The 18,516-nt window shown below is 43.4% G+C and overlaps 1 protein-coding gene and 1 long non-coding RNA gene across 6 annotated transcripts in view; one reads left to right on the forward strand and one right to left on the reverse strand.

Moving 5' to 3' along the window:
• Nucleotides 1–5,226: 5,226 nt before the first annotated feature.
• The window catches only part of Ash1l (ASH1 like histone lysine methyltransferase), a 139,155-nt gene continuing 125,865 nt past the window's right edge, over nucleotides 5,227–18,516 (reverse strand). For 3 of the 5 annotated variants that reach the window (XM_040752421.1, XM_040752420.1, XM_040752419.1), the window contains exons 20-28: nucleotides 18,004–18,252; nucleotides 16,943–17,029; nucleotides 15,647–15,737; nucleotides 13,530–13,668; nucleotides 13,226–13,398; nucleotides 11,309–11,475; nucleotides 9,562–9,602; nucleotides 8,197–8,498; nucleotides 5,227–7,559 (exon numbers count right to left, since the gene is read on the reverse strand). In XM_040752421.1, coding sequence (XP_040608355.1) covers nucleotides 7,468–7,559; nucleotides 8,197–8,498; nucleotides 9,562–9,602; nucleotides 11,309–11,475; nucleotides 13,226–13,398; nucleotides 13,530–13,668; nucleotides 15,647–15,737; nucleotides 16,943–17,029; nucleotides 18,004–18,252 — 1,341 coding nt within the window. In that variant the 3' untranslated portion in view covers nucleotides 5,227–7,467. Of the gene's footprint in view, nucleotides 7,560–8,196; nucleotides 8,499–9,561; nucleotides 9,603–11,308; nucleotides 11,476–13,225; nucleotides 13,399–13,529; nucleotides 13,669–15,646; nucleotides 15,738–16,942; nucleotides 17,030–18,003; nucleotides 18,253–18,516 lie in introns of those variants that run through there. The other 2 variants (XM_040752422.1, XM_040752423.1) reach the window with 2 other exon arrangements.
• On the forward strand, nucleotides 11,449–12,296 carry LOC121142437. Its single transcript, XR_005879467.1, has 2 exons — nucleotides 11,449–11,589; nucleotides 11,887–12,296. It is a non-coding gene; the product is annotated as an uncharacterized LOC121142437 (long non-coding RNA).

An 18,516-nucleotide genomic window follows, 5' to 3' on the forward strand; every position in this document is an offset into this window, starting at 1 on the left:
CTGTGGGTTTCTGAGTTTAGGTACAGCTATGGGAGAGGGTAGACCTTTTATTGGAGCCCAAGGCAGATAAATACTTCTTCCCTAGCATACCAGTATTTTATTTTTATTTTTTGGGGCTAGGGAGGCAGGGTCTTACCATGTAGGCCTGGCTGGCCTCAAACTCAGAGAGCTCTGCCTGTCTTTGCCTCTTGAGTGCTGGGACTGAAGGCGTGCGCCTGGCTCCAGCTATGCTTTTCTCTCCTAGAGGATGAAGACTTAGGGCTTCTGTGGCTTAGCCTCCTGATACTGCTTAGTGTCATCTCATCAGCCTGCCTTTAGTTGAAACCTGCTAGCCCTACCCAGTTTTTGCCTCTACACTCTCCCTTCCAGTAAGTCCCTAACACTCTTGAGACAGGGTGACCAAGGCTAGTTGTCCTCTCACACATAGCACCGTCAGTGTCTACTCCAAGTGACTACTGTCACTCAGGGTTCTGCTCAGGGGTGGGCTGCAGAGAGAACCAGGTGCGCTAACACCAGAGTAAGGGGAGGCGGCTCGATGCTCCCACCTCAGCCGTCTTGAACATCAGTCATTCTGTCACCACTTCTTAAGGCTTGCCTGTCCCCTGGTGGATTTGACGCTGCTTCTTGAGCTGTTTCAGCTTGTCCCTATTACAGGTCTCACATAGGGTTGACTTCTGAAACTGCACTTTAATGGTATTTGGGAATAAGACAATCCCTCTCCCCCTTTTCCCCCAAGATAGGTTTCTCTGTGTAGCTCTGGCTGTCCTGGAACTAGGTCTGTAGACTGGGCTGGCCTCGAACTCACAGAGATCCGTCTGCCTCTGCCTCCCGAGTGCTGGGATTAAAGGCGTGTGCCACCACTTCTTGACGCCCCCCCCCCAAGTGTGAATTGAACCTAGGATCTCATGTGTGCTAGATAAGTGCTCTTCACTGGGCGACATTCCTAGGTCTAAAATCTGTTTTTGGAGAGGCATTACCAACACCTCCTGCCTTAGCTTCTTGAGGACCAGTTATACAGGTGTGTGTCACAACAGCCAGCATCTTTTTACATATGTATGTATTTAGTGCATAAATGTTTGGACATGTGTGAGTGCATGTGCGTTGGAGTGCTTGTGGAGGCCAGAGATGTCTTCCTTGGTTGTCTTCCACTTTATTTGTGGAGGCAGGGTGTCTTTGCTGAGGCTACCTGGACAGTTTGCTCTGAGAATCTTGTTTCTACCTCCCAGTGTTGGGATCATAGATGAGTGTGCCTGTCTTCCTACTATGTGGGTTCCACGGATCCAAGCTAAGCTATCTACACTGAGTTATCTCTTCAGGAGCTTATTCTATCCTTAAAAGAGCCAGAGCTTGAGTTTTTGGAGCTCCTTTAATTGTAAATTACTACATGTTTGTTCATCCTCTGGATGGACAGAGTTAACAGGTGGACCACAAACATACACAAACACGCCTCACACTAATAAGTTTATATGTTTTTTTAAAAATATTTTTTGAAGTTTTATTTATTACATATACAGTGTTCTCTTTTTTTTTTTTTTTTGGTTTTTACGAGACAGGGTTTCTCTGTATTGTTTCGGAGGTTATCGGTCCAGCCCGGCCTCGAACTCACAGAGATCCGCCTGCCTCTGCCTCCCGAGTGCTGGGATTAAAGGCGTGCGCCACCACCGCCCGGCTACAGTGTTCTCTTTACACTCCAGAAGAGGGCACCAGATTGAATTATAGATGGTTGTGAGCCACCATGTGGTTGCTGGGAATTGAACTCAGGACCTCTGGAAGAGCAGTCAGTGCTCTTAACCTCTGAGCCATCTCTCCAACCCAAGTTTATATGTTTAAAGTTATGTGATTGTGAATACAGAAGACTGTTATTACTGTGAGACTGGGACCAGAACTCTCAAAGACACTGTCTTTGAGCATGGTCCGGAAACTGGCAACAGCTTTCACTTCCCATGATTCAACTTGCTTGCCTTTTCTGACCTGTCCTCCTGGCCATGGCTTCAGAGTATTTGGAGCATCAGACGCCTCTGGCTTGCTACACGTGTAGTCACTGCCTAATGAATGCTCAGCCTTGTGCAGGTGTGAGCAGAACAGTGGGATCTCCTTGAAGAACTTGAAACAGACCAACAACAACAAATTTTAAAAATAACTCAGTATATTTATTTGCATTGTTTTGTCTGCATGCATGTCTGTTTGAGGCTGTCAGATCTTGGAATTGCAGACTGTGTGAGCTGCCACATAGGTGCTGGGAATTGAACCCAGGTCCTCTAAGAACCACTGAGCCATCTCTCAGCCCCCATACAATTTAGTTTTATAACATTATTACATCTAGAGCTAAAAAGAAAAAAAAAAAAAGCTGGTGCACACTTTTCATTCCAGCACTAGGGAGATCTCCTGAGTTCAAGGCCAGCCTGGTCTACAGAGCAGAGTTCCAAGACAGCCAGGGTCACACAGAGAATCCCTATCTTGACTAAAAAAAAAAAGAAGGAAGAAGGAAAGAAGGCTCAATAGTTGAGAGCACTGGCTGCTCTGCCCCAGACTTAGTTCTGGTACCCACATAGTACCCAACCATCTACTCCAGTTCTGGGGGATGCAGAGCTCTCTCCTGGCCTCCACTAGTACCAGGCACACATGTGGTACCCAGACCAGATGTAACCTGCAGGCCAACACTCAAACATTAAAATAAAATAAAGATAAATGGAAACATTTAAAGCATTATTTTGCAGTCTTGAAGAGACTTGGATAATAGTGGCAGAAGACACTTCACAATTGTAGATAACTGTCTTGGAGTTCTTTTCTTTTCTTCCCTTCTAAGATAGGGTCTCCAGGTTGGGGTTTTAGCTCACTGGTAGAGCACTTGCCTACCAAGTTCATGACCCTCAGCTTAGGGGTGCAGGGGCACAAAATAAAAAGACAGCTTCATTGTGCAGCCTTTGCTGGTCTGGAAACCAGAGATTGGCCTGCCTCTGCCTCCCGGCAGTGCTGAACTGAATGGTGTGTGCCACCACGGCAGCTGCCTTGATTATTTCTGAGCAACTACATTCTACCAGTTTCCAGTGTGATGGATTATGTGTGGGAGGGAGTTTGCCTAGTTAAGTAGGGCTACTTTGGCTTTTTCTTTTTAGGTGTGTGCATTTGGACGCCAGAAGTCTTACCTGATTGAGACCAGGGGTGGACCAGGGTGCAGGGCCCTGGTGTCGTGGCCCTGAACAATGACTACGGGTGGGCACAGGGCCTGCTGGGTGTTTCCCTGGGGGCTGGGGTCTGCAGCTTCCCAGCAAGTGCTTTATACACTTAGCCGTCTCTAGCCTCACTTCGGCTTTTTTACTTCTTATCCCTAACAGTTTTAGTCTTTAATTAAGCACATAAAACCACACTACTTAATAATTTTCCCCATGAACTTTTTGAGAAATTCAGATTGCAGCGTACAATTTACATGTCTTCTGATCATCTATACCTTTCACACAGCTCTTAAAACAAAAACACAACATTCTTTTAACTGGAAGTTGGCCTTGAAGAAGGGGGTGTGGGCTGGAGAGGTTAAGGAGATGGTTTCCAACTAAGAATATTTCCCTGTGGATTCTCTCTTCTGCTTCTTATTCTTGTCTCCTCCTGGCCTCACTCCACCTATTTCTACAAATCCATTATTTGCCAGCGTTGGTGGTGCTCGTCTTTAATCCCAGCACTCGGGAGGCAGAGGCAGGTGGGTCTCTGAGTTCGAGGCCAGGCTAATTTACAAAGCGAGTTCCAGGACAGCCTCCAAAACAATACAGAGAAAACCTGTCTCGAAAAAAAAAACAAAAAAAACCCCCAAAAAACCAAATGCATTATTTGAGCACAGTGCCTGGGCCTGGGATTCCCCCCTTCAACACCAGTGATGAGATACCTATGGCAGGTTACTTAACCAACCCACGCCTCAGTTTCTGCTTCTTTAGATCGGAAATAACTTAATGGCTAATATGAGGGTTGACTGACCTTAGACAAGTTACTTACCTCTGCTAGTACTTCAGTCTCTTATCTACAAACCCTACTAAAAAGCACTGCTATGAACATTAATACATGGGTACATGGAAGCTACTTATGGTAGACACTATCTATACATAGAGCACAAAAAATGTGGCCTTGTAGTCAGATGTAGTAGCACATGGATGATAATCCTTGAATTTGGGAAGCCAAACCTTGTCTTTGTTTTATATACTTATTTACTTTGTTTTTTTTGGAGACAGGGTTTCTCTGTATTGCTTTGGAACCTGTCCTAGAACTCACTCTGTACATTAGGCTGGCCTTGAACTCACAGAGATCCACCTGCTTCTGCCTCCCTCCCGAGTGCTGGGATTAAAGGTGTGCACCACCAATGCCCTGTTTTGTTTTTAATTTTAAGATTTTTAAAAAATAATTTTTATTTAAATTAGAAACAAGCTTGCTTCACATGTCAATCCCAGGTTCCCCCCCCCCGTCTCCACTCCATTCCCCAGGGAGGGTGAGGCTCTCCATGTGGAATCTCCAGAGTCTGTCATTTCATTCAGGGCAAGGCCTAGGCCCTCCCCAAAGTGTCCAGGCTGAGAGAGCATCCCTCATTGTGGGATGGGCATGCAAAGTCCATTTGTGTGCCAGGTATAAATACTGATCTACTACCCAAATGGGGTTTGTCTGTGTAACAGCTATGGCTGTCCTAGAAATCACTTTGTAGACCAGGCTGGCTTTGAATTCAGAGATATGCCTGCCTTTGCTTCACAAGCGCTAGGATTAAAGGTGTGTGCCACCACTGCCACCACCCCACGACCCAGTTAGGGGGTAGCTCAGTGTCTGCCTGGTGTGTACAGGACCTGGGCAGCTCTCAGCGTACCTAAATAAAGAAGAGTGGGGGCTGAGCATGCTGACATAGATCTTCAATCTCAGTGCTCCTTTGAGTCCTTGGCCAACTTGGTGTACATTTGGAGAATTCCAGGCCAGCCAGGGCTACATAGTGAGACACGGTCTCAAAATAAAACCTAAAGCAGAACAGCACAGTATGTTTGACAAGCAGATGGTGCCTGGTGTGAAAACCACTGGCTGCTTACTGGTCAGGCTGAGTCCAGTTAGACAGACCCTAGAATTGAGGAAAAGTCTCATGTGGGGCCCAGAGTACTGATGACAGAGTTTCAGAGAGATCTTAGAAACAGGATGGAGATAATGTTGGGAGATACTGGAAGGCAGGAAGAGGCACAAAAAAATAGCAAGGTAACCACTCCACAGTTAGGAAAAGTTGTTTCCATTTAATGCTAGACTTTCAAGGATTGAGATGCAAGCCTTTATGCAATTACATCCAATGTTAAAATTGGTAATACATAATTTACAAAGATTAACATCAAAACAATCATCTATTTAGATATGCTTTTCTGTAAAAAGGAAATATATTAGCAGCATTTATATTTTCCGCAATCACACAGCCTACAGACATGCAGACTAACTGTATCTATTTGCAGTGATGTAGTGCTTTGCCCCGCATTTCAAAGACCAAAACCCACCTGGCAGCTGGGGGTTGTTTTTGTTATTATAAAATAACTGAAAAATAAAAAAGGCATTAATTTCTACACCAGTAAGAAAAACAAGTTTTTGCACTTACCTAACATTTGATTGTCTAAAAACATTTCGGTTTTTAATCTTTCAACAAAAGAAAGATAAAATGACAGCATAGTGTCTTTTGCTTCTGTTCTTACATTTTACAAAGTTTTTTCTTTTTTAAAATTTTAGTGTTTCACACTACTAAAGGAAAACATTGAATTTAAGCTCTTTCTTGTCATTTTCTTGCTTTTGACTAAAAGGAGACCCTCAAAGTGCCCTTAGTCCTACCTCCCTCCCACCCGCTCCCTGCAACGAGAAACAAAAGAAACCACTCAGATGGGCTTGGACATGCGATCCCGAGCTCCACACGTGAGTATCTTATACCCAGGTCTCGTGGTAATGTACAATGCTTCTCTACAGTAAGAAAATACTCCAAACTATTTTCTTAATTTCTCTTTTTTCTTTAATAAAATATTTTGCTTTTTCTCTGCTCAAGGGGATCTATGGCATCCCCCTTCTCTCTTTTTTTCCCTTAAGAATAACACAGAAAGGAGAAAAAGAAAATCAGTGGAATGAAAGTGGTCAAATGCTTCTACCTAGATGGTCAGAGCGTCGTCATCATAAGGGGAAGGAAATGTACAGTCAGGACATCATTGGTCCAGCATCAGAAAAGAGTAATGAGAACATGTTTACTAATGTATTGCTTACAATCCCACAGCGCGCGCGCGCGCGAGCACACACACACACACACACACACACACACACACACACACACACACACACACACTTGGCACATTTAAAAACCATGTTTTCTCTTATAAGAACATCTAAAATGTATATGCATATGTATTTGAATTTTATTTGTAAAGGAGACAGTATGGTTTGTGAACTTCTGGTCAAGAGACTGGGAGGGAAGGAGACCCTGGATATACCTCCTGATGATGATGTCATCCAGAAAGGTGGAAGGGAGTCAGAACTAGTGGTGAGGAAACAGACACTGGAAACTATACAATTAAGAAAGTAAGAGTAGTGTTTTCATCAATTGATAATCTACAACCAACACTCTGACAGTGAACACTGCTCAACAGTTTTGTAGTGAGTTTCATTAGAGGAGAAGTTTAGAGTTTTTATGTAGTTTGAAAAAGTGTTTGTTTTTTGAAATAAATCTTTGTGCACAGCACAGCAGACACACAAGAAGAGAAGCAGCGTGTGCGCTGACGGGGCTTGGCTTTCTCAGTAGGAAAAAATACGTTGGGCAGGTTATGAAGGGTAAAACAAAAATAATTACAAATACTGCCCTTCTGACCCCATAGGGGTCTCTCCTACCCCCGGATACTATTGATTCTATTTTGGGGGTAGAGGTGTGGAGAGTGGCAGCAGTTCTAAGTGCTTTGACCTGGCTGGGTAAGAAGGAAGAGAGAACTTTCCTGACCCAAGGAACTTAGGAGAGGCCCCACTAAGACATCTGTTTTAGGTCTCTGACATAGCTCTTAGAGCTAAAAGAGAAAAAATGGGATAGGCCTGGGATCCAGGTCCTTCCGTTTGGAGTTTGAATTTACACCTGGTCATAGGAAGCAGCATTCTTAGTGCTTGCAGGGTCAGAGTGCAGCCTGGAAAAACTCAAACTGAGGAGTATCAAGTGCCGGAAAGTCCCAACAGCTTCTGGCTATCCCTAGTGTGGTCCTCCTCTCTACAGCAGCCGTGGGATGAAGCCATCAAGAGGAGAAGTAAACTCAGCTGCCTCAGACAAGCCTACTTCCTCTCCCTCTCCACTAGCTCCAAGGTTTAGTAAGTACCTAATGTCAAAGATGTGACCACATTCCCCCTGCCTGGACGGAATTTTACCGCCCCTGTCCACACTCAGAGAGCAGGAGCCCGGACTTCTTGGCTTCACTGGATCCCAGATGCTCCAAGTTCTCGTTCCTTTGAGAGTCACTTCCGAAAGCTGTTTTCTGGTATAAACAAAGTGCGCCTTCGCAGTTTCCTGCCAGATCCTTCCTCCAGAAGGTAGGTCACATCAATGGCTGAAAAAAGAACCAAAGGCCATCAAATACCACTCTCTACACCTCCATCTGGATTTGCACTCTACAGAGAACTCAATGGTGCAATTATTTTACTTTTTCTGGCCTAATGCAATTAGGTCTTTCTCTAGTCCTAAATTTTTGTTTTCATGCTGCCACCACCCCCACCCTCCCCGCCAAAAAGAAAGACGCCATCTCGGCTTGGCCCTGTGCTGAAGACACGACTAAGGCATGTTTAAGAACAAAGGCATTTTCTTGGAACATGTTCCACACTGGTGTAGTAATCTGAAGTTGTTCTGGTACTAGGTTTATTTTCCAATACAACACACACACATGCAAACACACACACTGAAGCACACATATAGTTTTCTTACTACTTTTCCATTTACTTCTCACCTGTCTTCAAGCCTAATTATGAGCCCGCATCTTAACATTTTTTAAATGACTTAATTTATTTCTATTTTACCTGCATTGGTGTTTTGTATGCATGTATGTCTGTGTGAGTGTGTCAGATCCTCTGGAACTGGAGCTACAGACAGTTGTGAGCTGCCATGTGGGTGCTGGGAATTGAATCTGTGACATTTGGAAGAGCAGCCAGTGCTCTTAACCACTGCACCATATTTCCAGCCCCAAGTCTTACCATTTTTCCCAGGGATTTTCTCAAGGAGGCTGAGCAAGATCTGGTTGAGCCGTTCCCGTTGGCTGTGCTTTCTCTCCTCAGGCGTGCTGGCTAGCTGGGGCTCCTGACTACTTTCCTCTGGTTTCTGTCCATTGTCACTTATGTCGGCAGGGACTCTTTCCTGCTCTGGCTCCTCAGGGCTGGGCGTCTCACTGGCTGCTGGCTCCTGACTGGCCAGCACGTCTTCAATCAAGGGCAAAGCATCATCTTCTTGTCCTAGGTCTTTTAGGGGTGGCTTTGAGCGATCAGACTTCCAGGATGATCTGCCAAAAAGATATGTGAGTTCAGGGCGAGGCTGAGTAAGTCACTCGGACAGGGTGGGATAATGAAAGCTAGAGGCTAAGGATGGCTTGAGACCCTGGAGTCTGCTTATTATGGCCTTGGCTTGAGTTAAAAAATCCGAATGTCAGATTAGTACAAACCATCACTTTCCTCTGAATTTAATTTTCCCTTTATGTTAGTACTTGTGTAAACTAGGCTAGTGCTCTACCACTCAGAAACGAACTTCATTTCGATTTGTAAAATTAAACCTTTCTTCTTGATCTCAGAAATCTGAAGCAAAAATGGGATAGAACCCCATAAAACATACCAGGCCTGGGAAAGCTGCTGAGGTGCTGTTGACTGACTCACGCAAAGGAAGGGAACACAGCCTGCGATATCCAGTCAACCACAATAGGGTCTAAGTGGAGTTTACTTTTCTGTGTTACCTATTATTTCTTCACTTTTTATAGTTATGGAGAAAGCAGTGGGTAGTCACCATCTTTTAAATTATGTGTGTATGCACATGAGTACAGGTGCCCATGGAGGCCAGGAGAGGTGTTGGATCCCCTGGAGCGGGATTTACAGGTGGCCATGAACAATCTGACATGGGTACAGTGAACAGAACTTATGTCCTTGACAAGAACAGCACAGGTTCTTAACCACTGAGTCACTTCTACAGCCCAAGTAGTGGCTATTTATGCTCTTACCTGACAGACAATAGAAAAGCATGAGGAACATCCTTCTCATTTACAAAACAAGCAAAAATCTAAACTGCTAAGCTCACACTGCTCAGTGCAAAGTGTGCAATACTGACTCAACCTCTTTAATAGAGGCATCAAAAGGAGACAGACCATCATGTTATAGAGAGAAAGAGGGATCCTGAGTCCATCTGCAGCTCTGGCTCTAAGCTTTCTTTCTTTCTCCTCTAAGGGTGTGTAATGGGACTAACACCTTGCCCATTTCAGTGATGGCATTACTCAGGGCTACCTACAGAGAACAGCTTTCTGGCTCTACATTAGCTCTTGGCTAACCCCTTAGGAACCCTCACATTCTTCTAGGACTCACCGCCCTCCGTTCCTCTTGTAGTTGTCTGGGACATAATGAGGCTGCAGAAAAAAAAAGGGGGGAGCACATTAATGCTGGATCTGATCTGGGGACACTAGGGTAAGGAAGGCAATTTGGATGACTTATTTATTTGTATCTCTTTCTTTATGGGTAGGTTATTAGGATGCTGATACTTTCCTCTCTCTGCCTATCTCTTTTTTTTAACTTCCACAAGGCAAATGGCTTTCTCTGTCACATGCTCCTGCTATGATATACTGTGTTGTTAGAGGACCACAGCAGTTACTCTAAGAAACCTTGGGATGAAACCTCTGTAAACCAGAATAAAGCTTCCCTTCTTTTAAGCAGATCACCCCAGGACATCTACCATAATAACAGAAAGCTGACTACCACTCTCACTTTAAAAGAAGGCACAGGATGAGGTGTCACCTGGGATTTCAAAATAACAAAGAGATGACAATGACCAAAATCCTATGCAGTTGAACCAAAATCACTGGTCAGTGTTTTCAACAACTAGAAAAAATACCCAGGAAGGAGATGAGAATGAAAATGCAAACATGAGCAAGTATTCCATCATCAAGCTACTTTCCAGATTACATTTAACGATCTTGTCTTCTATTTAAAATTATTTATTTAGTGTGCTATGTTTGTATATGTGAGCACCACAGCTCATGTGTGAAGGGTTCTCTCCTACTATGTGGGTTGTGGGATCAAACTCAGGTCTTCATGGTCTGAGGCAAGTGCCCTTATCCACTGAGCCATTTAGTCCACTCCCATATCTTATGCTCCACCCTTTTTTTTAATACAAGGACTCACTATGTAGCCCTGGCTGCCCTGGAACTTGCTACATAGGCCAGGCTGGCCTCAAATTACAGTGCTCAACCTGCCTCTGCATCTGAAGGGCTGCCACTAATGGCCTGTGTTTTCATGCCTTACATTTTTTAGTCAGACATAAAAGAGAATAAGCATCAAAGGATATTTTTAGAGTTAGGATTTTTTGGAGCTCAACATAAGCCTAGGCCACATAATGGCTTTGAGGCAAACTAGATTACAGTAAGACCCTGTAACATAAAAATAAGAAGATTTTTCAGGGATACTATCATTTTATGTAATTATGTATATATTTATGTATGCATTTATTGAGACAGGGTCTCACTATGTACCCCTAGTTGGTATAGAACTTGCTATGTAGATCAGTCTGGCCTTGAACTCACAAAAATCCATCTGTCTCTGCATCCCAAGTGCACCACCACACCTGGCATTTAAAAATTATGAATATGCAAAAAAGGAAGATGTAGATGGATGGGGAGAATACTCAGGAGGTAGGAGCACTCACCATACAAGCATGAGGACCTGAGTACTCAAATAAAGAAGCAGGGTGTGGTCCAGTGCTGGGTGTTGGGGCAAAGACAGTAGGATTACTGGAGTTTGATGGCTATTAGCTCCAGGTACAGTGAGATACCCTGTCTCAAGACATTAGTGTGGAGAGCAGTAGAACAAGGAAGCCAGTCTCCTCTGGCCTTCTCACCTGTACTTGTACATGTGTATACTCACTATACATATTATTGTAAAAAAAGAAAAAAAAGGAAAGAATAGGGAGGCCTCACCGTGTCACACATGTAATTCCAGCACTCAGGAGATAGAGGCAAGAGAATTAAAAATCCAAGGTCAGCTGAGCAAAGTGATGAGATCCTGCCTCAAAACAAAACAAAAAAACAAAAAAACAACAACAACAAAAAAGGTAACTTACTGAGAAATCTCTTTTGGGAGTGAGCTTCTTGGGGAAATGATCAAAGGCATAGGGTTTGGTGCAGACAGGATATCGATTCCGATGGATCTTGTAAAACAGGTGTGCTGACTTGTCAAGTCGGTAATCACAGATGTATACATCTTGTTCCTTTACTCCCTTAGGTCTCCCTGTAAATTCAAACACGGTTACAGAATCTGACTTCTTAGGCCAGAGAGATGGCTCAGCTGCTAAGAGTATATGCTGCTTTTACAAAGAACCAGAGTTTGGTTCCCAGTACCCAGGTGAGATGGCTCATAATTGTCTGTAACTGCAGCTCCAGGGGATTTTACACCCTCCCTTTGGCCTCTGAAGGCACCAGTACTCACATAAAGATACCTACACATCACCACATTATTAAAAGTAAAATAGATCTAAAGAGTGGTGGTGCACACCTTTAATTTTAGCGAGGCAGGAGGATCTCTGAGTTCAAGTCCAGAGAGGTCTGTCTGGTCTACAAAGAGAAACCCAGTCTCAAAAACAACAAAAAGAAAGATCTGAAACAAACATCAGTAAATCTGACTTTCCTTTGTCCCCCGAAGCAGCCCAGTGGACAACTATCTCTGAGAGAGGAGACAGACCCACGAAGAGGAGAGACTATCGCCACTGGGAAAGGCTGGAAAAACAAGCATTTTGTGGTTGGAGAAGAAAGAGTTTTTAAGCACTCATATCCAAAAGGAGATGGAACATAGCAGTGGAATGGAATAACAGAATGTAAAAACCCTCAGAAATGTAGAGTGAGTGTTGCCGGGATTTTTGAGCAAATACTCTGAGGAAAAGAATGGTTCATGGGAAGTCATGAGGAAGGCAGAGTCACGAATGTGAAGAAACATGCTAGAAAGCTGATCCTTTCCTAATCACAGAGCCGTGAGCAGTTTGTAAGTGTGGAACACAATAGTTACTGCTGTCAAGATTCTGCTACGATAATGAAATAAAGATACAGGCAACTAAATTCTCACCAATCATGGTACAAACACACATCAAAGTAGCCATAAACTAGAGCATTTGTATATATTTGATCTTTGTAAAACTCAGAAAAATCTGGTTTCCAGTTAAGGAAACTTATGCTTGTTTAAGTATATAAGTAGTAAAATGTGATGCACCTGGATTTTGAAATTAATATTTTAAAATGTTGGAGCTGGGTGGTAATAGCGTTGGCACACACCTTTAATCCCAGCCCTTGGGAGGTAGTCAGGTGGATCTCTGAGTTTGAGGCCAGCCTGGTCTACATAGTGAGTCTCAAGCCAGCCAGGGACACACAGAGAAGCCCTGTCTGAAAAGAGGAAGAAAAATAAAGTTGGGACCAAGAGCTTGCCAACAAACCTGATGACCTGAGTTCAATCCACCAAACTCACCTGAAAAAAGGGGAGGGGGGGAAGTGATTTTAAGTGCTAAGCACTAAGTAAAAGAAAAGGGACTGTCTCAGGGAAGCTCACACCAACTCTTTCTGAGTACCTCCCTCCCTTCATCCTTGTGTTTACACATTAGAATACCTTTATTAGGTGGGTATGGTGGTGCACATACACCTGTCTGTAATCTCAGGCAGCTGGATCTGACTTTGGAATTGAAGCCAGTCTAGTATACATAGTGAATTCTAGGCCAGGGTAGCATAGTAAGATCCTATTGCAAAGTGGATGAATGAAAAATAAATAAGTAGATGTGTTTTGCCTGTATATATGTATATGTACCATGTGTATGCCTGGTACCCATAGAAGCCAGAAGTGCTGGGTCCCCTAGAACTGGAGTTATAGATGGTTCTGAGCTGCCATGTGGGTGCTGGGAACTGAACTTGGGTCCTCTGTAAGAGCAGCAAGTTCTCTTAACTGCTGAGCTCTCTCTCCAGTCCCAAAGACCACCTCTCAACAAGCCTTCATCATTTACCTTTACAATATGTATAAAGGTCCAACACACAGCAGGTCCCAACTACAGCCTCCAAGGGAATGATCTCATAGAGTGGCACCCGAAATAGCTCATTGTGATAGAACCGACGGGATGGAGAGTGGTGGGTTTCATGGGGGCGGAAATAATGGTGACCAAAGGCAAACCGTTCCTCTCTTTAAAAAAAAAAAAAAAAAAAAAAAAAGGGAAAATGAGAAAGGAGAGGTTAAGTCTACGAGTAAGACTCCAGTGCATACTCCACTTTCCTGGAGGACACAGCTGGAAGAAGAGAGGACCCAGCACATACTTTTCATTCTTCCAAAGCTTCTCGATTCTAAAGATGTCAAGTTTATCTCGGTTAATGTGTGATAACAGTCTGTAGGACTGTCGGACTGGATGGCCATCAGGTGTGCGTCGGCTGTCCCTCATCAGGTACACACAATCACCTAGGAAGGCACAGAACAAAGGAGAACATTAGCATTGACCATGAATGTATTCCTTAAGGCATCCTTTAATCTGATCCAGGGTCTAAAACAATATGGAGAGGGCAGGCAGATAGCCCAGTAATTAAATGAGCCAAGACCCAGGTTCAATACCAAGTACTACAAAAGAGATCAAGAGAAAATAAAAGTAGCAGCCTTATGGCAACTATTATCAATTCTAATTACAGAAGGCCCTCTTTATTTTTCTGTACTTTCTCTTTATTAAGTTTATTATTACTTTGTTTTTATTTTATTTTATTTTTTGGTTTTTACGAGACAGGGTTTCTCTGTATTGTTTTGGAGGCTATCGGTCCAGCCCGGCCTTCAACTCACAGTGATCTGCCTGCCTCTGCCTCCCAAGTGCTGGGTTTAAAGGCCTGCGCCACCACTGCCCGGCTATTACTTTATTTTGAAGATGGGCCTTACTATGTAGCCCTGGCTGGCCTAGAATTCAATAAGTAGACCAGGCTCCAGATGGGTTAAAGACCTTGTGACAGCACACCTGCTCTACTAGGTTAAAATGACTATAGAGACCTTGGACACAGCTTGGTTGTAAGGTGTTCAACTACCATGTTTGAAGCTCTGGGTCAAATACCAGCACAGCAAAGAAACAGACAAAGTAAAACTAGTATAAGTCAGGCTGTTGTAGAATAGCATTAGTATTATTTTGGTTTTTTGAGACAAGGTTTCTCTGTTAACAGCCCTAGTTGGCTGGCCTTGAACTCACAGAGATTCACCTGCCTGTCTGGGATTAAAGGCGCACACCACCACTGCCCAGGTAGAATATTATCTTAAGGTGTGCTACATTTGTTTATGCTCTGGAACATTTGTTTAACCATAAAGATGTGTTACTTTTGTTTATGCTGCATTTGTTTAACTTTGTGAAGCTATAATTCTTTGTCTGTCTAAGACACCTGATGTAAAGAGCTCACTGGCCAATAGTGAGGCAGGAGAGAGGATAGGCAGTGCTGGCAGGCAGGGAGTATAAATAGAAGGAGAAACAAGGAAGGAGCAAGACAGAACAAGGAGAGGAGGATAGCAGGGGCCAATCACCCAGCCAGCCAAGGAGTAGGAGTGAAAGTAAGATTTCACTGAAGCAAGAGAAAGGAAAAAGCCCAGAGGCAAAAGGTGCATGGGTTAATTTTAGTTAAGAAAGGCGAGCTAAAATGAGCCAAGCTAAGGTTGAGCATTTATAAGAAATAGTAAGTCTCCATGTGTGTGATTTATTAGGGAGTTGGGTGGCAGGACCCCTCCCCCGCAAAAAAAAGAGTCAAAAGACCAAAGAGCTAAGAATAAAAAAATAAAAAAAACATCAGGCAGGGTAAGCTAATGCCTATTATCCCACACTTGGGAGGCAGAGGTAGGGGGATCGCCACGAGTTTGAGGCCCAGTCTGAGCTGTAGTCTGAAAAAAAAAAAAAAACAGTAACAACAAAACAAGACACAAACAACAACAACAACACACAAGCAACCAAACAAAAGCGACCAAGCCAAGGAGAGGGACTCACAAGGCCTCACCATCCCAGAGGACTACAGACAGTTAATGGTTGCTCGGGAAGTGGGGTGCAGAGTCACAGTCCTCAGAGAAAAGCCTATAGTAAGCTTCCCTTGCTAAAGTACATGATATCCTTCTACCCATGCTCATGTAGATAGTTCTAATGAAATGCAGTAGAACACACACAGTAGGGACTTTTGAGAAGGGGTTTGGTGGAAGGGGTAAGGAGATTAAGAGAGGATAATGGTAAAGGGGAAAAAAGCCTTCAAATAAAAATAAAATTAGCTTTGTAAGGCTGTTTCTACAAATTGGTATATATGTTAGAAGCAGAGTAATGATGAGTTTAAGGGTGTCTATTCAAGGCCATGCAGGCTGATAACCACCACGCACAGAGCCTAGACTTCCCACTACTCAGGAAGGTCAGTGGGATTTGGGCCTCTGTACTTACCCTGACGAAGCAGCAAGTCATCTCGGAGTAAACAGATGAAATAGACACAGCCAGGTTGGGCATAGTGGGGCCGAGGGATCATGGGTACCTCCTGAATAGCAGAAAGTCAATGGAGAAAGGCTAGAATTATTACACTTGGTCTAATGATCTCAATTTGATAGAGGGAAAGAACTAAAACTTAAAAGTTTCCGTTTAAGTCAGGTGGTTGTGGTGCACACCGTTAGTCCCAGCACTTGGGAGGCAGAGGCAGACAGACAGATCTCTGAGTTCAAAGCCAGCCTGGTCTATAGAGCTAGTTCCAGGACAGCCAGAGCTGTCACACACAGAATCCCTGTCTCAAAAAACAAAAAGAAAACTAAAAAGAAATGTTGCCTAAATCCTTCTTTTTGTGGAGATGACTTAATCAAGATCATAATACACATTTATTTTTTTTTGTGTCAATCTTTTTTTTATTGTCTTTTATTTATTTATTTTTCAGTTTAAATTTAGATAAGAAACAAGGTTGCTTCACAAGTCAGTTCCAGGTCCCTCTCCCTTTCCCTCCCCTCCTCCCGTGCCCCCCCCCATAATACACATTTATTGATTTACTGTGTGTGAATATATGTATGTGTATGTGCTTGCCATAGCACTATGTGGAGGTCAGAGGATAGTTTGCTCTTTCTTTCCACCATGTGGATTCCTGGAATGAAACCCAGGTTTTGAAGCTTAGTAGCAGGAGCTTTTATCCACTGAGCCTAAGTGGATAAAATGACAGCCCAAGACCACACATACACACAGAGCAGTACCAAGACCAGAAGGCATCCAACCTGGTCAAGTCACTGACTCTTACTTCAGTAAATAACTCTGAGTCAAGGGCTGTTTTCAACACAACACTACCTGACAGAAACAGCACTTAGAACTATGTCTCTCCTACTGAGAGACTAAGGCAAGATAAGGGTGAATTTGGAGATAGCCTGGGCTACAAAGTGAGCTCCTAACTCCGAAACAAATCTTAATTTTTTATATAGTACCCTTTCTCTTCTCTCTCTTTTTTTCCCTTGAAGACTGGCCTCAAAATCAGAGATCCACTTGCCTCTGACTCCCCATTGCTGAGATTAAAGATGTGCACCACGCTCCGCTCAGTCTTACACAGTGTCATTTCTTTCATAGGTCCTAAGTATTTTATTTCCCATTGGTCACACTCGTGAGAAAAGGACAGGCAAGAATTGCCCCCTCAGTGTAAAGATGAGGCATGGAGAGGTTGAACGAGTCTGAGTAGGAGGATCACATGCCACTTTTAACTGTGGATTAGCTTACCCTGTCCACAGGCCGAGGGTCACACTGCTCACAAAGATAGTGCTCCACGTCTGTGTTCACACCCATGCAGTCGCAGTGCTGCCACACCTACAAACACAGGCACACTTGACAAGGGGGTCACACTTAGTGAGAGAAGCCCCAAGAAATAATAATGATAGTGACACAACACAACAGGACAGGGCAAAGGAAAAGAGAAATAAAGCCCTAAGAGGATGAGTGAGAAGTAGAAGTAAATGATAAAATGATAAATGATAAAATAAGAGGTAAAACAATGTCTGAGGGCTGGAGAGATGGCTCAGAGGTTAAGAGCACTGGCTGCTCTTCCAGAGGACCTGAGTTCAAGTCCCAGCACCCACATGGTGGTTCACAACCATCTGTAATGAGATTTGGTGCCCTCTTCTGGCATGCAGGCAAAAATGCAGACAGAACACTGTATATGTAAGAAACAAATTTAAAAAAATGTCTTAGTAAAAGTATACACATCAATTCTAATACACAGATCTGGCCAAATAAAATGGAAGATGAGGAGAGAAAATGAAGATAAATATACTATGCAACTATCACTTGCTATGTAATGCTATTAATGCTACAGTTACTATGAAAGGGTCTATACTCATAAAGAATTACCCCTGAGGCTTACTTGACTTTATCCTCTCAAGAATCTCATGTACTATTCATAGCCCCATGAGCAAATAAACTAACAAGTGCACAGGTATGCAGAACTCGACAAGTTGAGTCCAGGCCATGGCTTTTTCCAGTGGGAGCCATCCGTGGATGAACTCAGATACAATGGGATCTACCTGTATTCACGTTCAAGATAAAGCACTATAACAAAACACTACCCTCCTAAGTACAGATTTTACGAGAAACGTACGGTTAAAATGGGCAGAAAGCAGCAGGAAGGAAGACATAAATGAAAAATAAAAAGGGAGAAGACTAAATGATAGGATAAACAAAAGCTGTGCTAAGTTACAGTTCATAAAAAGCCTGCACTTCAAATCCAAGGAAGAACCATGAGCTGACATCAGGACCAGGCTTCTGCATGCCCTGCCAACACTCACCATGCACTTGTCACACTGGATCATGAGGCCCTCATCCTTGTAGAGGCCACAGATGCATCGGATGACATCATCGTCCTTTTCATGCCCATTGTCCTTTTCAGAGACCGAGGTCTCACTGCTGTCTGCCTCACTTGCTGTTTCTCCCACAATTTCATCGATTTGAGCTGATGCCTCATGCCGGGCATTGTAATAGGCCTTTCGTAAGCGGCAAACATCCCTCCCAATTGGGGATTTACGCCCATAGTACTTCTGAAGAAAGGAAAAAAAAAAAAAGATCATTTTTTGTTCTTTTCATTTTGGCTTACAAATATACCTGCAGAGGCAGCATGATTTTCTTTATTCTCCCATTTTGGCTAACAAATTGAACTATAATGAATCAAAATTAGAATTTAGATAGTATGCTTTGCTATTGAATACCTGTCAAGGTCATTAAATTTCAATTACTGTTGCAAACATAATATATTGCAGAAATTTTCCATTTGCCTTTGTTTTGCAAATTCTTGGAGCACATAG

This window comes from Mesocricetus auratus, unplaced genomic scaffold (assembly GCF_017639785.1).
Source record: "Mesocricetus auratus isolate SY011 unplaced genomic scaffold, BCM_Maur_2.0 Super-Scaffold_100009, whole genome shotgun sequence".
In the NCBI taxonomy this organism is placed as follows: Eukaryota; Metazoa; Chordata; class Mammalia; order Rodentia; family Cricetidae; genus Mesocricetus; species Mesocricetus auratus.